The sequence below is a fragment of the Syngnathoides biaculeatus genome, chromosome 8 (assembly GCF_019802595.1).
Source record: "Syngnathoides biaculeatus isolate LvHL_M chromosome 8, ASM1980259v1, whole genome shotgun sequence".
Taxonomy (NCBI): Eukaryota; Metazoa; Chordata; class Actinopteri; order Syngnathiformes; family Syngnathidae; genus Syngnathoides; species Syngnathoides biaculeatus.
The window spans coordinates 21,652,150-21,678,415 of record NC_084647.1 but is presented as its reverse complement, the minus strand read 5'-3'; the positions used below and the strand labels follow the sequence as shown (position 1 = coordinate 21,678,415).

Sequence of the window (26,266 nt, the reverse complement as noted above, 5' to 3'; positions counted from 1 at the left end):
TCACACAACATTAGGATCTACAGCTGCTGTAGCGCCGCTCGTGTGTGCAAACTATAAAAGATGAACAGAGGGGAGCTTTTTTTTTGTGCGTGTTGTTTTGTTTTGGCAATGGTGGCACCATGTTTTGTGTGTGCGCGCAGAGTTGAAAGAGGACCACATTTAGGGCTGCGGCATTCCGAGTTCCCAAAGCTTGTGGGTGTTTTAATGAGTCATTTTAACTTCATTTAAAGCCAGCTGAGCAGAAAATAGATCAGTGAATGAGCCCAAGGCCAGTATGGATCTGCAACCGATTTACATCTGTGTGAGAGCCAACCCACATCCAAAGAGTTGTGTGTGTTTATGTGTCTGCGGGCACAGAGCAGAACCTCCAAATTGGAACACAATCCGTTCTGTGATGCTGGTGGACTTTGACTTGAATTTGCTTTTTGAGCTCGTACTTGGTTCAAAAAGTTTGACAATGTCGTGTTCGAACCCTAAATACACCCCAAACGACAATTTTTGTGAATACATTTTATCATAATATATAATATAACATGATCTCAGACTCATCTCATTACCCTTAAAAATAAATACCTTACATTCCATCACTAAACAAATAGCCGAAATCCTCAGCTGTCAGCCAGAAAACAGTGAACTCAAACACCTTCCAGAAACAGCGGAAAGAGAACATACTGCAGCTTCTGCTCAGATGAAAAAACAAAGATGAGTAGCGGGTGATCAATTATTTCTTTATTGTGAAAATGAACAGTTAATATCGCCACCAAATAGTATTTCGCTTAAGCCTTCATTCCGCCAACACATAGCAAGCTCTTCCACCTCCTACCAGTCGTCTAACCCCCCCTCCCAAACTCACCCATCCAATCACAAATTACACTCAGACACCTTCGTGGTCTCGGTCGGATCTTGTAAAACTTGCAACAATCCACAACACAACTGTACCTTCGCTACAATACATTTTTGCTCAGGATTGCTCGTCATGATTTTGTTTATATTATTTATATTTGAACTTATTGAACTTCCCCCACAAATGCTGCCCTGGCGGCTGCTCATTTCACCCATATCAGAAATTGCCAGTGTGTGTCTTCTACATGATTCTGAAGATTACATCAACATAGCAACAGATTGCTGCTGAAATCTGAATGGACCAAAAAAATAATTTAAATAAAATTCTACATAATAATGTAGATACAGATATGTAGATAATTCCATAAAAGACTTGGAAACTAAATTAAGTAATAAATCAGTATCAATGATGCTAATAATTCAATCAATATCACCTTATTGTCTACTACAAAAATCGGAAGTTGTTGAAATTCCTATAACTGTACAGTTTTTTCTTTTTTTTTGCATTTGTGTGTGTGTGTGCGTGGGGGATTTTAGAGAACAAATGCATTAAACCCAAAATTTATTTGACTTTTGCAGCATGTTAATTTTTATCGTTTGAGTTGACTTCCAAATCGTATCACTCATGGGGTGTTTGCCCAAAGATATATTTTGCCCAGTTCTATGGCTATCATCACACTTTTCCTCACTGGCATTACTGGCATACTGACATGGTGACAAAAAAAAAAAAAAATACTTCAGAAAAAAAAAAAATAGTACCAAACGTGTCTTTGTCTCTTATTGCAACAGACAATGGACGTTGCATAGGTGAACTGGGAAGTGTAGTTACAGTGAATGTGATGGGATTTGGGGTGTTGACTTTCAGGGTTGGCTTTTTCTTTTTTCTTTTTTTTCCGACCCAATACAAGGGACGTGCCGCAGGCAGTAAGCGTCTGCTGTAGAGAGAGAACACCCAGTCCTTCTGTGGCCTCTCAAGCAACAGACAGTCTGCTCGCTGTTCACAAGCTGATAACAGGGGCATGGTAAATAAAACTCTTGGCTCATTCTGTCAGCAAGAAGGGCCGTTGGACCCTGTCTGCCACTTTTGTTGGTCCGATTTGGGCTTCTGTGCTGTGCGAGCACCTGAAAAGCACCAGGTGTATCGCAAAAAGAAAAAGAACAAAAAAACTTCATTGGGGGTCAGGGGGGTCCTCCTTCCTCCCTTCACTAAACCAGACGTGCTTTATGTTGACCATTACAATGTCTTTTTAAAATGTTTCCGCAGCTCCCGCCGAAGCTCTGGTGTGCGATCAGTGCGGAGCTACCTTCTCTTCAGAGGACGCGCTGGATGCCCACCGGCTAACACACACGGGTGGGTACCTTGCGCACACACTCGAAGACACGCTTGTGTCACTCCCGTGACTTTGCGACTGAATTTTGCTTGTCATGCTGTCCAATTTCAACTGTTCCTGTCATGATGCTCCATAATTTATCGAGGGGGAGGCGGGAGGCCCTCTCACATGTCAGCCTCTAATATCTCTCAGTATCCAGATCTACCACGTGCCACTTGCACACAAACCACAGCTTTGCAACACTTGGCCTCACACACGTTGGCCTCACCATCTTTATCTTACTATCACAGATCAACAACAAGATCCATATTTTTTTTTTGTCCTGTTGAAAAATGAGGTAATCATGTTTACATAAACATTTTTCTCACTGTCAGACATTACATCAGACAAAAAATGTTGCTGTTTTTAATCAATTGGGTTTACCAAAGTTGTTTGCATTTGGTAAATGCAGAATAATGAGAGCTCATCTTTGAGGCTAATTCTCTTTACTTTATTCAAAGTCAGATGCTTAATTATGTTTCATTAGTATTTTCTACCACTGCTTATAAATTGAGGATGGGCACAAGTCCTTCCTGCACCAAAACAACACAACAACATGATGCAGCAACCCCCGTATCACAGGTCTGGGATGGCGTTTTCAGACTTGCTGGCTTTCTTCTTTGTCCTCTAATTGTAACAGCGCTCATTATGGGCAAGCAGTTTGACAGACCACAGATGTTTCTTTTGGAGGAATGGCCTCTTCCTTATAAGGAGCTGGTCATTGGAGGGTGTTACGAAAGGGGGATAAAAATACTTGGGCATGTGCGAATAGGTAAGTTTTTCCAGAGAATAGTTGTGAGATCAGTTCTAATTTTTTAAAAAATATATCAGTAGTTCACTTCTCTTGTTATGTTCTTATTCAGGCTTTTAGGTAGCACTCTACTGTCACAAAAGAAATAGAATCCATTACACACCGCTTCCTACATCCTGGTTAGTTGTCACCACGGCAAATACTGATAACATCAGTAACGCTTTGATTGGAAAGGATCCCGAAATGTCCGACCAGTGTCATTGCATTTTGCAGGACCCTTTTGTTGCTAGTACCAGTCGTGGTCATGTGATACGATTGTGTAACGAGGATCTCGATATACTCGTGTAAATTGACTGTTCAAGACAGATTGGTCACTTCTATGTAACAAATCTAACACCTGTCATGCTGCAATGATGTAACGTTAGAGAGATGCTGTAGTTGCACCTACACACCCGAACTAACCCAACTCTGGAATAATTGTATCATGGTGACCTAAAATTAAGTGCACTACTTCGTGGACTCATGACATCACTGTGGGTTAGGTACAGCTTGAAGCTAAGGTTCATTCTCATTTTATGTATAATTTCCAAGGGGTATCAAGTGTTTCCCAAAAAGGATCTAAATACAGCATCCACCGCAAATAAGAGTCATGCTGAAACAACATCTAAAGCCAAATTCTCCTGGAGGCAAATCAAGTCAAAAAGTACAATGGAGTTTCTTTCTGCTGTCTGATTCTTGTTTGTCATGTTGTCTTTACAACCTACAGGGACAAGGAGCTAGCAGCAAATCCAGGTGACATAACTCACCGTGTGCTTGCTAACCTGATACTCATCAAAACATCATGTGAAATAAGTAGTGGCAGCTGAACACTGTTTGTTGCTGTGAAGGCAACACAGTGTAGTAATTGCATCCTAGAAATAAAAGCTTCAATCATTGCAGTGGTACACTGGCTTGTAATGAAGTCAAAAAATAGAACCCGGGATCATGTACTTTGATGGGTTTGGAAAGTAAGCGCTCTTGTCAAAGCACTAGCATCACCACTGTCCAGAATTACAGTGCTTCAAACAATGGTAGGACGAATTAGTTCATTTATGGATTGTGTAAAATTATTAATTGTTGGTTGACTTTGTCCAGCCAGCAGTGTTGTTGATTCAGATACAACTTGACCTCAAGTTCTGAAGAAGTGCAACATGATTAGATAAGGCCTACATCCACGCTAGGTCAGTTTTTGTTGATGTCCCGGTAATAACACAGCTACACAATGTTCAAATTCCAAGTGATTCCACTGGTGCGCAACATTTAAATGGCATTCATTAGCTTGTCTTACCAGTTGTTCACTTTGCTTTTTAAGGTGTCATAACTGGGACTAGCCCATATTTGAAAAAAAAAAAAAAAAAATCCCCAAACATGAACAAAATACAAACATTCTCACACTGTTGTTACCTTACCTATTACATGAAGTTGATAAATTCTGGGTGTGTTCAGATCCTTAAAAAGTCCTAAAAGTTTATTTTTCCTCTGTCTTACAGGTTATATTTAGTGATAAAAGTGGCCGAAAAGGAGTCTTGAGCTCCAATTTATCTTCCTTAAACCTACTGCTAATCTGATTCTCAATCTTAACATCTTTAATTTGGGCCAATTTGGTGAATAAACTACAAATCACATTAATCCAAATGTCACTTTGAGTCACTGTTTTTGAACTGTAAGTCATTCTACTTGGTGCGTGAGTTCGCTTCATTCATATTCACGGGTCTCTACATCCCTCCTCAAGCTTACACGAATGCTGCTCGCTGAACAAGCACACAAACGTGAACACAAGTACCCAGATTCACCCCTCATTGTTCTTTGAGTCTTTAATAAAGCTAAAATCTACCACAAACTCCCCAAATCAGCACATTGAATTTGCTGCTATAATGTTATTTTCATGCCATGTCATTTTTTTCCTCATACTGTGTGACATGGGCAGAAAGTCAATTGAGTTCCTTTATAAATATGGTTCCCAGTCTTATTTCTTTATTGTCACACCTTCCATCCAACGTTAACTGAGCACCTACAACCAAAATTCCGGACCACTGCTGGTTGTACCATGCAAAATGGTGCATACCGTGTTGTCAACCGCTCAGTTCTGGGGTTGTCCAATCACTGGTTAATTTACGTCATACCAACAAACAAGCAAAAACTTAAATGGGTGAAGCCTGTGGTGAAAACTGTGACGAACCGGACCGATGAAGCAAAGTTAAAACTTGCAGACGCCAACAGCGCTGACGTTATTGAGGAGTCTTTATACTCCAGCACAACTGACGCATGCCCTTTTGAAAATGTACTGCAGTTTTCCTCTAAGTTGGGAGTGTCGCTACAGCTGGTATTGGCTAGGACACCACAGGGTGTTTCCTAATAAATTTTTAGTCATTTCCGGTAGCTGTTTTTACTTTTCTTTCCATAACAAGGAACAAAGCAACGACAATGGTGACTGTGAAACAGTGTATGCTAGAACAAATGGATCTAGATGACCAGATGATACGTGTAATTATGCTGCAAAATCAATCAAGAAGGCATTGGTGTAGGTGGTATGTGGAGCCGGGAGGAACGATGAGTATGTCATCACATCATGTGACTGAAACGGACCAATCACGAGAGATGGGCTCTATGGCATTTGAAATCCTTCAAGAATTTTGCATGTCAGCTGACGCAGAGAGGCTGCGCGAGGCAATGTATTGGTCACATGATGTAATGCAGGCATTGTCAGCCGCAGAGCAGTATAAAGAGGCCTTTAAGACTGCACAGACTGGAGTGTTTTTGTCTAACCCTCAACTGGCAGCCAGGATTAATATACAGACTCAGTCACATCATTTATTAGTCTCTGCAAAGATGTGTGTACACCCACAAAGACATTTCGTTCGTTCAATAACAAGCTGTGGTTCACTGCCAAACTCCTGCAACTTTGCCAAGCTAAAGAGGATGCCTATCGAAGTGGGGATAAAGCCCTGTGTATAATTGAGCTGGAAACCAGCTGAGTAAAGAAATTAATATTGTAAAGAAAAATTAAGCATAAAAGATGGGAAAACAATTTAGGGCAAACAACTTTAAGTCAGTCTGGCTTGGATTACAATCATGAACCAACTACCAGTGACCATCCCCCCCCCCCAAGCAGAGAGCAAGAAAGGACTAGCTTACGAGTTGAACACCATCCACTGCAGAATCCAAAGTCACTTTCACGCATTAGACCCACCCAGCCGCATCCCTCACTATTATCACTCGTTTGACCTCCCCCTTCTACGTTGACAATCCAAAAATAGGATGCGAGATGTATTTTCAAACCACAAAATATCGACAAAGCAGTGGGCCAACACCTTACACCCCCATCTTGCCTCAAAGTCTGTGAGGACCAACACACTCGAGTCTTCAAAGGGATCTTCAATAGATGTGGAACTGTGTTAAGTACAGTCCTGTCTCAAACACTCCACCATCGTCCCAGTCCCCAAGAATCCTGCAATGTTAGGTCTAAATAACTACAGGCCTGTTGCCTTGACATCTGTAGTCAAGAAGTCCTTTCAGCGCCTGATACTGGACCACCTTAAGAGCATTATAAGTCCCCTGCTGTACCCTGTTCAGTTTGCCTACTGAGCAAATAAGTCTGTGGGTGATGCAGTCAACATGGGACTGCACTTCATCCTAGAACACCTCGACGGCACAAGGACCAACATGAGGATCCTGTTTGTGGACTTCAGCTTTTCGTTCAAGACCAATATCCCAAATTCCTCTCCACCAAGCTTTTACAGCTTACCTGGTAATTGATTTATAGCTTCCTGATGGGCAGGACACAGCAGGTGAGGCTGGGGGATACCACCGTATCCACATGCACCAACACTACTCGGGCACCCCAATGATGTGCCCTCTTTTCACTGGTCTTTTCTCTCTCTACAAGAATGACTCCACCTCGCCGCACCTGTCAAACTCCTGAAGTTCACAGATATTATCAGAATAATCGCCTTCATCAAAGACAGTGACGAGTCTGCATAGTGATAGGAAGACGGGAAGTGGAGTGGCTGCAGCTGTGGTGCAGCTGACAAAATCTGGAGCTGAACACACTCAAGAATGTAGAGATAATTGTGGACTTCAGGAGCCATCCTTCTCCACAGCTTCCTCTCACACTGTCCAAGTGCCCTGTTTGTGTTGAGACCTTCTAGTTCCTGGGAATTAAAGTCTCTCAAGACCTGAAGTAGGAAACCAACATTAACTCCATTCTCAAAAAGGCCCAGGAGATGATGTACTTTCTGCAGCTTTTGAGGAAGCATGGCATGCCACGGGTGATGATGAGGCAGTTGTACACAGCAGTCACTGAATCAGTCCTGTGTTTGGTGTTGTCAGAAAAAAAGGAAAAACATGGACTGCAACAGACAAACAAAACAGCAGATTTTTTTTTTCTTTTGGTACATCCCTCCCCACGCTTGACAACTTGCACGCTGCTAGAACTCAGACAAGAGCATGCAAAATCTTTTGGACACTCCAAATCTTGGCCACCAGGTCTCCCAGCTCCTTGCTTCAGGTAGGCGCTATCAGACAATGCAAACTAAATCTAGAAGACATTCCAAAAGCTTCTGCCCTCTTGCCATTAACTTCTTAAACAGTTACTAAAATTACTCGTGTATCATGCACACACAAAGTTGAAACCTTCAACCTATGTATAATATATTTTTCTAATGCATACATTTGCTTTTACCCATATGTTCAATTTTTTTTTCTAAAAAATTATTTGCAAGTTAAGGACTTTATTTGAAGATACTTTTATGATCATACTTACTTGCTCTTATTATTTATTCACAGTCCTACTTTTATGTAGTAAAAAGGACATTTGTCTTCATACCATGTTTGATTACACAGGCAGTATTTGTAATTTTCATCCATCCATTTTCTGAGCCGCTTATCCTCACGAGGGTTGCAGGAGTGCTGGAGCCAATCTCAGCTGCCATTGGGCAGGAAGCGGGGTATACCCTGGACTGATTGCCAGCCAATCGCTGGGCACAAGGACACAGACAACAGGCATACTCAAAATCACACCTTAGAGCAATTTCAGAATCTCCAATTAGTGCATGTGTTTGGGATGTGGGAGGAAACAGGAATGCACGGATAAAACCCACGCAGGCACGAGGAAAACATAGAAATGCCACGCAGCGGGGCCGGGATTTGAACCCAGGTCCTCAGAACTGTGAGGCCAACGCTCTCCAGCTGTTCCACCGTAGTTGTAAGACGTGTACTATTACTTAAAGAAAACATGAAGGACCAGGCGAAACACATTTAATTTGATTTTAATTGGATTCAAATCAAACTGCCAAGCATGTCAAGAAACCATCGTCATTAAAGATAACCATTATGAAATTAATGATGGTTGTTGTTCAGTCATCAGTTGTATTGAAATATTTCAGAAAAATGCTTAGGTATGTAAATTTATGTGCACAATTATGCATATATGCAATCATATGTAGCTGTCATGTTGAAATGAAAGTGTAGGGTACACCTTTTTCACGAACCCAAGGTGGCACAATAGAACGAAAGTGTACAACTTTTTTAGAAACTTTAAGGTGCGGTGGCAGATTAGAATGAAAGTGTACATCTTTCTCAATCTCTCAATCTCTAGATGGCAGTATACATTTATAAAATGTGAAAGTCTTTCATTTAGGGGGGCAAAATATGCATTATATGCAAGAAATTAGGCTAAAATTCAATTCTGTTGAAACATACTTCCAATTTCTCAAGATTGTTGTCACATCTCTGTCAATTACACAGTTTTTGTCACTCACTGTAGACTCGCCACACTTCACACTATTTGCAGTATCTGTTGTTGCCCAATACTGGTCTCACGTGCTTGAGAAGTATCTGCACCATTAGAACAATTGACACTGCTCCAGATTATCGGACCACAAGTCACTTTAAACTGCTTAGATTTCTTGAGGTCTCTGCGCCATGTGCACAATGGTTATCGCACCAGATTATCGCTGTATTAGTCATTTCACACCACTCAAATTTGCTAGAGGACTGCGTGACTAGCATAATTGTCAAAAAAATTCAAAAATCTATTACCTTTCATTGCTCTGTGACTTTTCGTACCGTATTTTTACATTTGTTATCATACTACAGATGCTCCCTTTACCAAGAGACAAATCCCTTGTTTGTTTTTTCAATAGTTTGGCAAAAAATGATTAATCTGATTACCTTTCCGTCAAAGCAGGTGACCAGTTAAATTGTACGTACATGTCCATACACATTTTGATGCCACTGTCAGAGAAAGGTGATTCCCCTCTTAGGCGTGTTGGCATGTAACTAACTCCAGGTGGCACAGGCAGTATGAATAGTTAATGTCAATGACGGGGGTCATCCATGCCCAGAAGTTTCTACCCTCGTCACCCCGAATTGTAAACATCCAAAGCTCGGTTTCAAGCTTGGCATGGTATCAAGAGGAGAGTACAGCAGGGCATTACTCTCTCATTTTATCATGCTCTCACCTCGGCCTGCCGTGACGCACGAACCTCTTCTATTTTTTTTTTTTTTTTTTCTAGTGACACAAACTATAGGTAATCTAATCAGTTCAGGTTGTGTACGTGGGGGAAGGACAGGTTACACCGAGTAAATATTACTAGTGAAAAAACACATAATGCTTGGTGCACTTTTCATTTATTGTATGGGCAAATGAGTTTGGTTTTGGTAGATTAACACTTGTCAGAGCTAAACAGCTGCTGCCCACCTCCTGCTCAGGAATAATATGGCTTCAGAGATCTGTGCACGGTAACAAGACTAGTTTTCACAAGTCTCTTTGGCGTTTTAATATGTCAGAGGTGAATGGCCGAGGGTTGCTGCAATCAAAGAGTGAGGGTAGACTGTGGGAAAGGAACAGGGCTCGAGAAAGGCTACATGAGGACTTCCGAAGGGGTGGGAAGGATTGCTGATGGTGTGCTTGGTGCCAGCATTGAGAGGGGAAAACAACATCATGTGCTGGTGTTTACTCCTCAACACAGCACTGTCATAGTCTCCTGACCTACTTGTCAGAGCCCAAAATAAAAGAATGGATCTGTCTCCGAATCGCTCGCACAACAAAGGCGTTTGTTCCATGTGAGCTGGTGAAAAAAAGTGCTCTGGGGCTGTCTTGATTTTTTTTTTTAGACTATCATATCTGTGGCGAAACGGACTGGGTACAATGCATGAAACCGTGCTGTCCAACCATGTTGCCACCTTGCCTTCAAGGGTCGGGTCGTATGAGTGCTGGCTTTGTGTACTCACAGCAGCTGCACTGTGTCCACGCATTACAGACATTTTACCTTGTGCCCTGGCCCTTGTAATTAAACAGCGCTGTGAGTCCATTCAATATACAGCCTGAGCTTTGTAAGGCGCAGACCTTTTAGCTCGCTCCGGTGCGTCTGTCATCACACTGCAGCTTCCCCTCAATAGCTACTTGTAATTCATACACGCCTTCGACCAAAATGAACTGTGCCCTTCTTGGCCCGAAATGTATTTGCGTTACGACGATACACAAAGCCCCCTGTAGCCCGCTCAATTTCCATTACGTGAAAATTATTTAGATGGAGGGAAAAGTGTAAACATTCCAGGAACCACGGTAGCGGTAAAAGAGCATTGACCTGAGTGAACCGCTCCACCGATGGGTTAAAACAAGCAACGACACCCTCGTTGCATTAATTATTGAGTCGGTTGTTCTACCGTCAGGTAGATTAGCAGTCAACTGATGAGAACTCGAGGTTGTTTAAGGTACTGTAGCGTGCGCGTGTAGAGTGGCCACCTCGGCAGGGAGCTGTGTGCATGAGCACATACAGTAGAGTGGCTTGAACGCTCTCGGGGTCATGCGAGGTGTGTAGCCTCGACTGAGCCGAGGCTTCACCTCACATACATAGCGAGCACAGCCTGGGGACAGAGCCGCTCTCTGGTATGTGACGACATGAGCTTGTGCGCGTGATGTAATATTGTAATAAACTGTTCAATTTGCTTCCCTTTTCAATTGTAGTCAGACATTTGGTAGGATCTGAAATGCAACTCTAATTCCAAATTGAACATATTCAAAACACCAAGAGACATGAACCAGTGTGTTTGAAAAAAAAAAAATAAAAAATAAAATCTATTAACCATTTTCTAATGCAGCCGTCCTCATTAGGCTGGTGAGTGAGCTGGAGCCTATCTCAAATGTCTCTGCCCGCAAGGCGGCAAATCCAGATTGGTCACTTGTCAATCCCAGGGAATATATGGACAAACAACAATTCCTACTCACTTAAACATCTATGGACAATCTTGAGTCTTTGATACATACAAGGCACTGAGCATTGTAGGCAAATCTGACTTTATGTTCATGCAGGTGAACGGCGTTGCATTATTGCAGATGTAAAACATATATGAGCTTCCTCCAAAACATAAAATCCGAAAATATATTTCCAGAGTTTCAGCATGAGCAAGACTTGAGCAAGACTATGGCAACCCATACCAGACCACACATACTGTACATATTAGTGTTGGGAAATTATAATTTGCTACTCAAATTGATTCTGAAATTCCAATGAAAAAAAAAATGAATCCCAAATCAGAATTTTCAGATTTGTATAAAATTACAATTCCATATTTTATTCTGACAAGTGCTGCAATCAATCCTATTATTTACTTTTGGTTACTTCCACCAAGATTTTTACTTACTGCAGCTTCACCAAGCTCTCCATAATATAGTAAATCAAGATCTCAGCTGAAGTAGACTTTCTTTTAGCCCAGTTTTCTAATGAGCTGCAGGGACATAATGAAAGTGGAAAAAGAGCCAATGATGGAAGGTGGGGTCGCGTCAAGATGGCAGACACAGAAAGGGAGAAAGTTGATCCAACTAGCTGGTGCAACTAATCGGTAGCCAATAAGCTAAGTAGCCAGTAGCCTAGCCAGAAGGGCAGTGTATATACACCTCAAATTTGTTTTTATGAATAAATTTTGATTCTAAAATACAGTATACTGTATTGATTTCATATTTTAATATTTCATATTAAATATATAAATACAGTATATAATCTATACATACATTAATAGACATTAAAATATTTTTATTTTGTCAATAAAATGACTCGAAAGGATTTAAAACTCCAAGTGTACAACTTGTAACTTGCCTTCGACCTGCCTGTCTCTACTCGGGACTTGAAGACAAAAACTTGTCACTCTAGTGAGTTGCAAAGCAATCAATGACTTGTTCCCACTTCTGTATTGGAGTCAAGGCAAGTTAGTGAATCTGCATTTTGGAAAGAAAGTATATGTATACAATACTGTTTTACAATTACACTTAACTACATTTAGGATCTCTTTTGTATCTGTGGTGAGAAAGCAAAGCGGGGAGAGTCTCTGTTGCTAAGATACTCAAGTGCCGTCGGTGAAGGGGGTAATCGATCATTGGCTACACCTTCTTAAAAAATCCATCCTTCCCTGAATTGTCATCCATTTCCTCTTTGTCAATCGTTTTTTTTATATATATAATTGTGCCATGTTTTTGTGTGTCAATAAAATAATGCATTACAGTGTGTATTGTTTTCACTCTAAGCCCGATAAAGGATCACAGATTTTCTGTTGCACGGCGTGGGTAAATGTGCGGTGCTCAATTGCTTGAGTCATTTTTTTTCTGCAATTTCCCACTTCGGTTGCTTTCAGCCGTGTTGCTGTGTGTGTTGAGCAGAATATTCAGAGGCTTAAATTCAAACTCCAAATCTCATAAGTGCTAAGCACTGGTCCATCATGCTGTAAAGCAAAACTAAAATAAAGTACAAGCGATCACCCATGTTTAAGCTATTTTCATGGTTTCACCTATTAGTATCTGCTTGCTAAAATTAAATTAGGCAACTCATAATTATGTACTTCATGCTGAACAGCAAGGCACCAAAATTCAATTTCCTGTTATATAATTATCTGGATTTCCCTCTTTGTAATCAGTGGTATTCTTCTGCAGGAGTATAAAAAAAGCCAAAGAAAAAGATCAAAACTCACTTATGGAGTTATTGTTTTTCATGCACACACACACAGACCTGCCAAGGCATTCAACTTTGGAACTTCAACACTAATTTGGTGCTCATCATACAATGATTGTACTAGAGGGTGAAAAATTTTGCGGTTCTTTTCTATTTCATTAAAAATTAAATAAGGCAAAAAAAAAGTCAGAGCCCGTGACTGCAAAGACCAGACAAAAAAAGAAGAAATAGAGCAGCCAATGAATACAATCCCTTGTTTAATTTGCAGTGGGGTTTACTCCCAGATCCTCGGGGTGGGAAAACTTTTGTTTGCGGTGTGAAAAGAAACAGGCTGCGCTTATTTGTGAATGAAGGGATTAGCCCCAACACTTCACCCCAACAAGGAGCGTGATCCTATCTGGTTGCCTGGACACGTGGTTTTGTCTCTTTTAGGCAGCGTGAGAGCCTGCGCTGACTCTCCGAGGCAGATAAACCAAGACGGCCTCTGTTTGGTCACGTGATCGCTTCGTCGGCCTGGCAGAGGATGTGCCGAAATAGCATCCCCACCTCCATCCATCCTAAATTATTAACCATCTTGTGCAGTGTAATACAGGCTGTTAAATGTGTGTGTGTTCCTGATGCGTAGAAGCTTGCGAGTAAATCATTCTTGCCGTTCCTGAAGACACAAAGCTCAGTGAACTGTGGCCTTAAAGGAATACTGCTGGTTATATGCTGTTGACCCCATTGAGAGCCATGGGTCAGGGGTTCATAGGATGCCTTAAAACCCAAATCCTGAGCCAATTGTCTGGTTAAGGGTGAGAACGCAGGGGATAATGACAGCCAACTTCAGAGCTTATTTTCAGTGAAAAGAAGCTTCTCTGCACTTATTCCTCAAAGCTTACTAGAAAAACTCAAATTCTTCTTGTTCGACAAGTTAACACCGCAGTACGACAAAATGCAGCCACGAACACATTACAATACACGATGCCTCCCTGCCTACCTGGGAAAGTTTACTTTGGAGTAAACATTTTTATTCCCCGCAAAGAACAAAGTGAAGTCTGCCTTCACCACCTTGCAGGAGTGACATCCTTGTGCCAGGATTTTATTTTGCCACACAAAAATGTCAAACTGAGCACAGGGCACAAAAAAACAAACAAACATGTGGACGGATGTTAACGTGGCTTTGAAGTATTTCAATGCTGTATGTCAATTACGTATTGTTCAGCTGGTCTATGCTGACAAGTCTTGAACACATAAGAACATAAAGCACACCCCCTGCTGGATGAAGCAAATATTAAGAATCAGATCTCAACAGATCAAATGTTACCAGGGGGCTACAGATGGATGTCTATCCTGGGCTTCATGCAGAACATATGAGTCATGCAGAAAAGAAACATGGATAAACAGTGGAAGGATATGCTAGTAGTTAAGTCGTGGGAAGGGGGGTGTGTTGTGTTTTGACTCAAATATTGTGATCTCTGGGTGAGAAAGGGCCATCAGGGTCATCAGGTGACTGCATAAAGACAGTGGGTGAGGGGGGCTGGTGGGAGGTGTATGCGCAGCCTATGACTAATGGGCTCAGACAATGAGGGTTTGAACCTCATTGTGTGCTCTTTGTGCAGCCCACAGACCCAAAGCCTCCAACAGGTGCAGTTCATTCCAGTGGATGGCCTCCCTGCAGGATTGTTAAGACCAGGGAATGCCTTTCATCCCGTCCCCTTGCTGTTAATGATTACGAATGATCCACTTCTCTTCGGGTTTTTACTAGTATTTTTACTACCAGAAAACTAAAAGCAGTCATCCATCTTCTTCACAACTGTGTCTGCGTGTGCAAGGTCCTCAAAACATGCATTTGAGAAAATGCATGGCGAATGCTTACTGGCTTGGTTTGTTTCTTTGTTACTTGTCCGCTAACTTGAGTGAACCCAAAAACGGGTGTCTGACACTCTTTCCTCTTAGTATGAGCGCCCTGCATCCCTTTTTCTCTGCGTTAATTCCAATTTAATTGCCAGTTGCCTCAAGGCACTTCAATAACAGTAACAAATGATTTGATTTAGTGGACCTCATCAGACTGCATTTTAAATGTGACACAGCAACCCCACTTGAATTCCAATGAAGTGCTGGCACAGTCCTGTGTTTACTAATGATCCTCCGCTGGAGATGTCTGATTGAATCTCAGTCAGGAGCAGTGGGCGCTCCTAGCATTGGGAGAGGAACTAAAACCTGAGCAGACAAGACAAATAAGGACCCTCATGATCTCCTATGAATGCCTCACTGTCTCAAGAGGCACATTTTTGTCTGTAAAGCCGCAGATTAGCCGGCTCCTCGGCATTACTGCACATATGATTTTATGTCTGCGCGTACTGCCAGAGTGGATTTGAAGTGGCGGTGTTCGGTGCCCGTAGATCAAGTGGCATACTGTATTACAGCCAAAGGATACACGCCTAGTAGCCATTTTGACTTAAAGGAGCCTGCCGGCGGCTCCCAATCTGTATTCTTCGCCACACTCGGCGCAACAGGAAAGCAGCCCCAAAGAGATGCCGGGTCACACACAGGATTAAACTGGATTGTGTTTTTTCCTGCAGTCCTGCGTTTAATAGCTTGATATCACTACTTAACATTCTGTACAGGGCGCACGGTGTAGGCATCATTTAAGGCGGAGCCACTATCAGCCACCCTTTCAGCAGAGAGGACTTCACATGCTGTGGCTGACTCCTGATGGGGAATGAAGAGAATAATTACACATCTAACATAGCAGGAAGGATCCATTGATTGTGTGATTGGCATGCGCTACGTTGGGTGGGAAATTCTTCAGGAAAACAATGACTTTCATGGTTGAAAATAGAACGCATAAAAGGCTCAAAGCTGAAAGCGCCTGCGGGCTTTTAGGAGAGTTGGTTTAGGTAGAGACACTTGATCTTTGAAAGAAGCTTTTCCCTCTGAGGACTCACACAAAGTTGAAGTGACCCAGTTTCCCCACTTAAGGCCCCATGTCTGTGCACCGTACTGAAATAACCGCGCGCCTCCGTCTCTCCTTTTTTTTTCCCCTTCTCCAGGGACTGACATGGCGGTGTTCTGTCTGCTGTGTGCAAAGCGCTTCCAGACGCAGAAGGCCCTGCAGCAGCACATGGAGGTCCACGCAGGCATGCACAGCTACATCTGCAGCCACTGCGAGCGCCCATTCCCCAGCCACACCACCCTCAAAAGACACTTGCGCTCACACTCTGGTAAGACGAGACGCATCCTCTTCTCGACTTTCACTACTGACTTTACAGAAAGGGAATGTCTAAAGACCTTCTTGTGTGGCTAAATACCAGAACCAAAATATTAGACACAGCTCTCAGTAAGATACAGCGCTGTACTACGCCACCACAGCAGTTGGACAAGTCCGACGCAACTCGCTCCATGACCCTTAACTCCCATACAATTTTCCAATAGGAAATATTGTAATGTGTAGAAATTACTGACAATACAAGCAATGTTTAGACAATATTCTTAACGAACCACTCCATAATAAGAATAAAACTGCTCAGCCTTTGAAGAACTTTCATGACCCATCTTCAATGTTCTGACTGAGGAAATTAGGTTGTTCCCCAAAATCTCACGATACAAGGCCACGGTCATCATCTCCTTAATACCGTGCAGTCATCATGTCAACCCTAACCCTGGGCTGATTCCTCACCTTTCTTAGGGTCATTGAGACTCCAAGAGATATCTTGTGTGGGGCTCCACTCCAATTGAGATTGACAGTCATGTTTAGCTCCTTCCATTTTCTAATGATTGCTCCAACAGTGGACCTTTATTCACAAAGCTGCTTGACAATTTCTCCGTTGCCCTTTCACTTTCAAGCCGTGTGGAGTTGTACAATTTTATCTCTGGTGTCTTTGGACAGCTCTTTGGTTTTGTTCATGTCACAAGTTTGAGTCTTACTGATTGTCTGCGGTGGACAGGTGTCTTTATGCAGCTAACGACCTCACACAGGTGCATCTGATTCAGGATAATACATGGAGTGGAGGTGGACTTCTAAAGGCGGACTAACAGGTCTGTGAGGGTCAGAATTCTAGCTGATAGACAGGTGTTCAAATACCTTTTTTCTTCACTGTATTTAATCCATTGTAACTGTACCAAGAGAGAACGTAAATTTGTACTCCCGGCACAACGATTTACGTTAGCTTTGTACGATTTTAAAACAGCTAGCGAGATTTTAATGGAGCCTCACATCGCCACTCCTTTCGGTGTTACTAGAAGTCACAGTCGTGTTCCAGGCAAGGGACACGCCACTCTGCAAATTGATTGGGAGGGTAGGCGGATGTAATGAATTACTAATTACATTTGTGCGATTTAGTGCTGTGTTGGTTAAAGCAGTTTTTAGATGAGTTAAGGTTAGGCTTAGGGAGGGTTACAGTGACTGGGAAAGAAATGAATGCCGTCACAACCACATACGTGCTTTTCTTTCGGGAAACAATAGGGCATGTTCTACCAGGATGCAAGAGCCAATCATAGTGAAGCGACACATGTCCTGCATGCACTAAGCAAAGAGCAACACCTTTAGGATTCCTAATAGCAAAATCCATCCATCCATCCAACTAGCCATTTTCTTTGTCCTTACGAGGGTTGCGGGGAGTGCTGGAGCCTATCCCAGCTGTCATCAGGCAGGAGGCAGTGCACACCCTGAACTGGTTTGCCAGCCAATCCCAAGGCACATGGAGACAAACAGCCACACTCACAATTACACTTGGGAGCAATTTAGAGTGTCCAATTAATGTTGCATGTTTTTGGGAGAGAACCAGAGTGCCCGGAGAAAACCCACGCAGGCACAGGGTGAACATGCAAACTCCACACAGGCGAGGCCGGGATCGAACCTCGGTCCTCAGAACTGTGAGGCCAACACTTTACCAGCTGATCCACCGTGCCGCCTAATAGCAAAATACTGTAATTTATTTATATAATGCATTTCATACACAAGGTAACTGAACATTCTAAAACCAAGTAAAAGCAGCTTATGAACAAAAAGAAAAATAAAGGTACAATTAAAAGTGGCACTAAGTGCCCTGACCTCCGGCTCGAGTGTTTAACCAAAGCCAACCTCCCTCACTAATGTTAAAGTACATAGATGTATACTGTACAAACATGCTTCTATAATGGTAGCATATCTTATTCGTGATGTGATGAATGTTTATGTTATTGATTTGAAGTTTCTGCATGGGAAAAGTGCTATGAATTAAAAACTAAAAAGCGGTGATGAACTTACGTTACAAGTAGAAATGTTTTCACAACTGCACCTGTTGTGATTCCTCTCAGATGCCTGTAGCTGCTCCAGCTCAAAGGGAGCTTCTAAGTCCACCCCTGCTTTGTCTTGCGATTTGTCTAATTCCTTCATTTTAACTTTTGTTTCTAATGAGTTGCTGGATTTTCTGGAATGGTTTCAGCAAAGCTTATAAAGCCCAAAGAAATATCTCAACACATTGCTGTAGTGGTGGGCCCACGAGTGCAGACGAAATGATTTAAAACCTCAGTCACGTTTGCCAGCTCTGGTTGGCTGTTTTTGCTCAGGCCTGGTGGTTTCTTAAAAATCAGAGCTTAGGGATGGGGCCCAAGGGTATTGATTTTAATAATGTACTACTGTCATAGTCATACTAATAGATATAACAAGTATGACAGTTTTTGCAAAAAGTGTAAACTCCATTTCCTTTGACTTTTAATTGATTGTATTACATTGCATTGAGCAAATCCCCATTTCGCATTCCATGGTTATGATGATACATTTCCCGTGTGACATCATTGGCGGCGTCCCAGAGGAAAAAGAAAAAAATCTGACTTTTTGAGATGTTGCCTCCCACCCCCCCAAAAAATGGTGGCTGAACATTTGAACAGTGATATTTATGTTTCACTTTAATGAACATTAACTCTAAATACCTCTCCCAAACTCCCCGCCCCCCACCCCAAGAAAGAACACTTTTGTAAAGACAGCTTTTGTGGGGCTTGAGTCAACAGCGGGTTCTGACACACAGGCAGCTGCACGTATTCTTTGTATGTGACTCAATTTGTTCCGTTAATTGATTAGCACGCATCATCTCCTGGCTCGCTTCTGCATCAGATGACTCACCTCTGCTGTGACAGCACTGTACTGTTCTGGCCGGTGCTTATTTTGGGCAATTTCATCGTTTTTGGGTTCTTAGACAGCCGTCGGGGCCTTGTGCAAATTCACGGCTGTCAGTTTCAGTGTGGTTCATGTGAGGCGAGAGAGGGAACCCAAATAAATATTGAAGGAAAAGCAAATGGAAATGACTTGTCTTGTGTGTTCTAGCTAGGGTGAGTTTTAGTGCCGCGAGAAACAGAGCGATATTTGCAGAAGAGATGTCCCCCTTTCTTCTCTTACCTTAAATAACACTCTCAGCTGTCAGGATGGCTTGATGTCTAGACGGGAGAAATACATAATTGATGTGAAGAGACAGAAGTGAGGGTAGTTTTGGCCATGACAGCACATCTTGTTTGTATGCCATTCTGCTTGGAAGTAACATTTTGTAAATGTCAGTGTGGGGTGGTGGGTGGGTGGGTGGAGGGATATATTGAGGTAGAATTGGCTTGTAATGAGGAGAGCCATGTATCCTGGGACTTGGCAGTTGCTGTGGACACTGACATAATGAGGCACATAGGTCATTGGAGATGAATCAAGGCATCAGCTGAGGAAAGAAATAGATTAACTACAGTATCGAGGCGAAAGCAGCACACATCTAGAGGGCTTTCATTAGCCATTAGCAGACCGCTGAGAGGAGGGTCCCCGTATCACAACATTAGCAACGTGCGACAGCACATGCGCCTGTTTGGCCTATTCGGACACAGCGCCATATGTCAACTCAGCGTGTCGTGCCAAGGATAAAACTACCCTCACGAGATAATGTGCCACGTCGGTGTGAAGGCCATTGTGGTGACACGACATGACTTTGTGTGTGTGTGTGTGTGTGTGCGTGCGCGCTGTTTTGATTTTTAGGCGATCACCCATTCGAGTGCGAGTTCTGCGGGAGCTGCTTCCGCGACGATGGCACCCTGAGAGGCCACAAACGCATCCATACGGGAGAGAAGCCTTACGAGTGCAACAGCTGCGGGAAGCGCTTCAGCCTCAAACACCAGCTGGAGACACACTACCGCGTACACACGGGTGAGAGCCAACAAGGAGATGGCCATTTAACACCACCCATTGCTACTAGCCCCCCAATCAGTGAATTCATCCACATAACATATAAATACACAAGATTTGGGCTAATGATTGGTGATATCTGCACTAAATTCAATAATATTGCAAAGTACTGTTCATTTATCTGCTTTGATATGAAAAATATCAGGTTAAGGCACCGTGATCATGCAAATAGATTTTGGCTTGGATCCTCAAAAAGTCTTGGATTTTTCAAATTAAAAACGAAAAACCTTGCTGCTCAGAGATGTCAAAACATCACAAACTGTACATATTGGCAACTTTGTAATCAGTTTTTACATTTTAGGACAACAGCAATCCAACAATCATTTGGAAATATGGGAAAATTTAATAAAAAAATCTTAGATGTCTGAGGTTATGATATTTTATTATTTGTATTTGTATTATTTATAATGTTTCAACAGCATTTTGGTTTGAAAATGCCCACGATGGCCTTTTTCAGGATATTCTAGTTGGTATTTTCTGCCTGGCATTTGAGACGGCCACATTCCATAATAATATTCAATAAGCAATTAAAATTTGGTCTGATTGGCTCACTGATATTTCCACTATAAATATGGAAAACTGCATTGCTCTGATTAGTCCTTGATATCATCTCGGCAACCGTCTTATGGCGGGCAAGCATTCATCCCAATGTCATGTGACACTTTGAACAGCGATACTGTAAAGCACCCCATGTCAAACTCAAGGCTCGGGGGCCAGATCCGGCCCGCCACATGACTTTATGTGACCCAGAAAGAGGCAAATGTAGTGGGGCAACTTCCATGATTTTTGTGAAAATCTGAACCAAATTCAAATTTGTCATATATCATAAATGATAGCGAGATATTACCAAACATGAACAGTAGTTCAAAAGCCTACGACCTTTGATTTCTGATTCAAAAATTAGTTCATAAATGCATGTAAATATGATGAGGTCATTAAATATTTTTATGGTTTCGCAGTCAAACGGCCCTCTGAGGGAAACCATAATATAGTGTGGCCGCGCCAAAAAAAGAGTTTGACACCCCTGCTGTAGAGGCTACATATCACGTTTATTCAACCATGCAGATCGGGATACAGAGTAGCAATAAAGGAAGGAGCAAATTTTCAAAGAGGAAAAACCATTCACTGTGCCCCACACGAGATGCTCTTTGGTCACACATTTTGCTTACAATGGGACTCATTCACGATCAACTTTAAAGGTGCATGTTTCAATTTTTATTTATAATTGAGAACACTTTTTTTAGGCTCAAAACTTTTAATTCCAGCAAAGCAAACTTTTGTACATCAAAAAGAGACCTGCCAAATAGCGGTAGGTAGAGTGCTCAAATGTATTTAAAGGGGATCTGTGGGCTTAAATAAGATATATTGTTTTCTTTAATTTAGGAAAAATCAAATGTATGACATATTTGACACTGATTTAAATTAGTCACCAACTACATCCTAAACTTGCACAAACACCTCTCACCAAATAGATGCCCCCCAATACTCTTCAATTGACACTAAGTTACTATTGCCACAATTTGACCGATACAGTATGCACAGTTCATTACTGTTCACACGGCTCGAGTTCGGCGCACAACAGTCATTTGACAAGTGTTTCCATCACGTTTGTGTGTGGGCCTCCTGTCAAATACATTTGCTCACCTTCAAATAAGCGCCTGGTATTGTCTGTAGTGAAACCCTTTGGTACTAATTGAGTAATCCAAATCACAACTTTGATGAATGAATGAATCACTAATATAAATGTTATGAAGCTTTAACTTGCTACCTTAAAATTGCTTTACATTAATCACATTAAATGAACACTAGACCAAAATGAAGGTCTTTAACTATCTCTCCTCTGCCTGCCTCATTACAAAGTCTAATGTCTTGTTAAATAAATATTTCCAGGTGAGAAGCCATTTGAGTGTAAGCTGTGTCACCAACGGTCCAGAGACTACTCTGCTATGATCAAGCACCTGCGCACTCACAACGGTGCGTCTCCTTACCAGTGCACCATCTGCCAGGACTTCTGCCCGAGCCTGGCTGCCATGCAGAAGCACATGAAGGGCCACAAACCGGAGGAGGTGCCGGCCGACTGGAGGATAGAAAAGACTTATCTGTACGTCTGTTACGTCTGAGCAGGTCTTGGACCCGGGGGCAGAGACGAGAAGCGGTGGGTGAAAACCTTGCCGAGTCAATAGTGCCGACTCTTTGCTGGCTCAAATATAAAAATGCAAAGTAGAGAGATGTTATTCTGGGAGAGGTAACATGCTCGTGCTGAAACAAACAATAACAACCTTGAGTCATTACATAATTTGCCTCATTTAATAATAAAACTGTTTGGTGACCACATGCAATGTGTTAAAATTGTGAAAAAGTTCTGAGATACAAAAAGGAGCCGTCATCAGCTATCAGTAGCTGGCAGACTTGATTCAATTGAGACCCAAAGAATCTACGTGAGAATATTCAAATCCTTGAGCGTAACTCCCACGATTCCACACAAACATGGCAAGTGCTACTTTCGTTGGCAGTTTTTAAGGACATCTAAAAAACAAAAAAAAAAACGTTTAAGTCACATAGAGCAGCAGAGTCCACTAAAGACGCAGACGTTGAGAATAGAGTAATGTGTCTGTTGGTCAAAAATGTCCACTTTGTTTTCATTTCTGCTATCTAAAACGCTGTGACTGGCTTATTTCTCTGTAAAAGGTAGAAACAGACCCAAACTGAGGGTTAAGGGATTTGACGTCCGACTGATTGTTGCTTTCCCATCTAAATAGTTAAAGAATAGCCATCCATTTTCTGAGCTGCTTATCCTCCCTAGGATCGCAGGAGTGCTGGAGTCCATCCCAGCAATCATCAGGCAGGTGGCGGGCTACACCCTAAACTGGTTGTCAGCCAATATTGAACTTTGAATATTGGTAGTAAAAAAAAAGGAAAAGTAAGTGAATGATAAGGATATTTAAAAGAAAAAAATCGGAGGTTCTCTGGTTGTTGCACTGTTAAAAGACATCTTTAATAAGGTGGATCAAAGAATAGTTTTTGACTGTCACTCAAGATTGATCGTAACCGTGTCCTGGCTTGCTGACCTGTTTGAGTGGCTCTCTTGATTGTGTTGGTGAAAACCTTGAACTAATGATTCCACGAAAGCTTGATTGCCCGCGCCATTGTTTCCCCTCTTGTGTGATATTTTGTTCCTCCTTGTTTTTATTTTAGTTACTGTGCATGTAATTACTTGAATGGCTGCCATGTTTTTGACCGCACAACATGTGATCACTTTAATTGTCCCTTCTTGCAGCCGGCGGCGTCATGGGTTCCGAGGTAGCAGGCTTCTATTTCATTGAGTGTAATTGTTTTGCTATTTAAATGTTTTTTTTAAATGAATATGTGCTGGTTATCATCACCACTTGGGATAGTTTAAGGTAGAGAGAGCTCTATTCCACCATTTACCCTGTTTGTTTGAAAACTGTTAATCCGTCTGTGGATTTCCTAAAAATTATCATCACTATTTAAATTGTCAGTGTAAGAAAAAAAAAAAATGTAAAGAGCCTCAACTTGGCTTTGACGTGTTTTTTTTTTTTTTAAATCATCCTCTAAAATTAGATGTCTAATAAATCACAGAACTGATAAAAATAGAACATGAAAAACATTTTATATATATATATATATATATATATATATATATATATTTAAAGAAAATCCAGACACTTGACGGTTAGTGTCAGTTGTGGTGTACAATATATGTCATGTACAGATTGTCCTGCGTTGTTGTTTCCTGTGAGCCTAACATGGGCCTTTTAGAGTTAAATATGTTGTATTTTTGTATCACAGTAATTTGCTGTCTTGTTTACATTTGGTATCATTTGAGAAGCATCTTTAACGTGCATTTTATACATCTCCGATAAAAAAAAAAAAAAAAAGGAAAAAAAACAGGCCCCTCTCCCTTGTGCCTCTTTTTCTTAGTGGAGTTGACAAGCTTGATTATGTGGGTCTGTGCTGTTGGTGTTATTTTTGTTTCTCGCTTCCAAATTTGAGATGATATCCACGTCTTGGAACTTTGCAAATGGAAGCAACATACTGTGATTGTGATGCTGACGCTCTGATGCAAGTTGCCAGCAAGAGCGATGCAAAAAAAAAAAAAAAAAAAAAAAACTCTTAAATTGCGTTCCCGTCAAGAGTAAAGACAAACTGCGGTGTGTTTCGGGAGTGGAAACACAGTGTACAACTCATCCTGGCAACTTGATGCCATGACACATTTACTGTCTCTATGCTATACATAAACATGCACTACAACAAGTTTAGTCAGTGGACCAAAAGAAATAGTGCACTTTTGTTTTATTTTATTTTTTTTAAATCTATGTTGTGATAATGCATATGTCCTTTTATTTGGTGTGTCCTACAAGGCTGTGATTCGCATCGTTTAGATATGTCGATGTCTGTCTACCTCAGGGCCAGGTCAAAGCTTGAGCTGGTGTCCAATCAGGGTTGTTCTTCTTGCCATGTGTGCAGTAAAAATCCCTCCTCATTGCAGATTTATAACACCCGTGTGTGAAAAATGTTCTCCCAGTGTGGATTCAGGCACAACTCTGTACGCGTCAGTGTTCGATGGCATGGTCAAACAAAAAAAAAGAAAAAAATAATTAAAACAATTTACTATTCTATGCATTCTGTCTCTTCTGTCTGCTGTTTGATCACCAAATGTATTTAAGCCTATGAAATGAAGTTGCATGATAGGTCATTTCAAATTTAATTCAAATACAATGGTGTATTTCCATAATGGCAGTATAACATCTGTCATGCCCAACAAAACACCGCAAATACAAACTAGATGCTTCCTTTGATGACCACGACAAACACCACTTGCACAGCAGGCATGATATCTGTAAAGCTGAAGTTTTCAATAAGTTTTAAAGAAAACACAGCTGTATGCAGTGTGCACCATTCCAACATTAGAAAGGGTCAAAACCCCACTAAATAACAATCAAAACAAAAACCCCACTATAGACGATAATGTTAGTAAACAATTGGCGCCAGGGTACTTCCGAGAGGCAGAACGTGATTGACTATGGCTGATTTGAACTGAAAAAAATGGCAAAAACCTCTGTTTGGGTTGTACTACCAGATATATCCCAAAAGGTTAGTCATTTTCTGTTCACTCCCCACCCCCAAAATCTAAATTCATCAAGTGAACCTGTGGGTGGGGTGGATAAACCGAATGGATGTTGAAAATAGCTGTGCAGAGAAGATTGCAACACTGATGTAATTGCTACTTCTAAATGGACAGACTGAGAACCCAACCAATTGGTTTAAGGAAGTCATTTTCTCACAGGCACTCTATACAGTATTTCAAATGTTTGGACGGGTTGTCTTTGAGTAATTTTGCATACCATGAAGACAAGCCTGCTAGTTAATGTCGGCTTTTCTACGCAGTGTCGATTCCACCATCAAAAGAGCATTTATGTGCTAATAATCCAAGTAACAAAAAAGTCAATTAGCCAATCCTTCACTCGTCATGTTAGCTGTCTGAATTTACATTATCTTCAAATCAACTCATCTGTTGACATGTAAATTATAACCAGTATTCTGTGTCCCCTGGAAGCAATTTAAGGAACATCATTTTGAATGACACTTCACACAAAGTACAATACAGCGTGAGAGAAGCCTGAAATCATGACTGAAGTTATTCACCCCATTTTGTCAAACCTCAAAGTGGGGCAATTGGCATTTTCCACCTGGAAATACTGTACCACAAATTATTTTGTTGCGCCAGTGGTCCAAAGAAAATGCACAAACTAAGATATCAAAACAGACAGCAGCCCTCTGCTGAGGATACAATGTTAAATGAGCAAGAATATTTTCTTTGTTCATCTGTTTACGTTACCATTCCAACATTAGAAAGGGTCAAAACCCCACTAAATAATCAAAACAAAAACCCCACTATAGACAATAATGTTAGTAAGCAATTGGCGCCAGGGTACTTCCGAGTGGCAGAACGTGATTGACTATGGCTGATTTGAACTGAAAAAAATGACAAAAACCTCTGTTTGGGTTGTACTACCAGATATATCCCAAAAGGTTAGTCATTTTCTGTTTACTCCCCAGCTCCAAAATCTAAATTCATCGAGTGAACCTGTGGGTGGGGTGGATAAACCGAATGGTATCA

At 41.6% G+C, this 26,266-nt stretch overlaps 1 protein-coding gene and 1 long non-coding RNA gene across 5 annotated transcripts in view; one reads left to right on the top strand and one right to left on the bottom strand.

The window, feature by feature from the left end:
• The window catches only part of zbtb16b (zinc finger and BTB domain containing 16b), a 36,591-nt gene extending 14,284 nt beyond the window's left edge, over positions 1-22,307 (top strand). Inside the window, exons 4-7 of the mRNA XM_061827893.1 lie at positions 2,108-2,194; positions 15,983-16,153; positions 19,918-20,085; positions 22,015-22,307. Coding sequence (XP_061683877.1) covers positions 2,108-2,194; positions 15,983-16,153; positions 19,918-20,085; positions 22,015-22,244 — 656 coding nt within the window. The 3' untranslated portion in view covers positions 22,245-22,307. The remainder of the gene's footprint in view (positions 1-2,107; positions 2,195-15,982; positions 16,154-19,917; positions 20,086-22,014) is intronic.
• Positions 1-26,266, bottom strand: part of LOC133505039 (uncharacterized) — a 106,025-nt gene that overhangs the window by 61,925 nt on the left and 17,834 nt on the right. Inside the window, exon 3 of one of the 4 annotated variants that reach the window (XR_009796129.1) lies at positions 7,799-7,979. The exons of 2 other annotated variants lie outside the window; for them this stretch is intronic. This is a non-coding gene — a long non-coding RNA (uncharacterized LOC133505039). Of the gene's footprint in view, positions 1-7,798; positions 7,980-22,342; positions 22,651-26,266 lie in introns of those variants that run through there. One more of the 4 variants, XR_009796132.1, reaches the window with a different exon arrangement.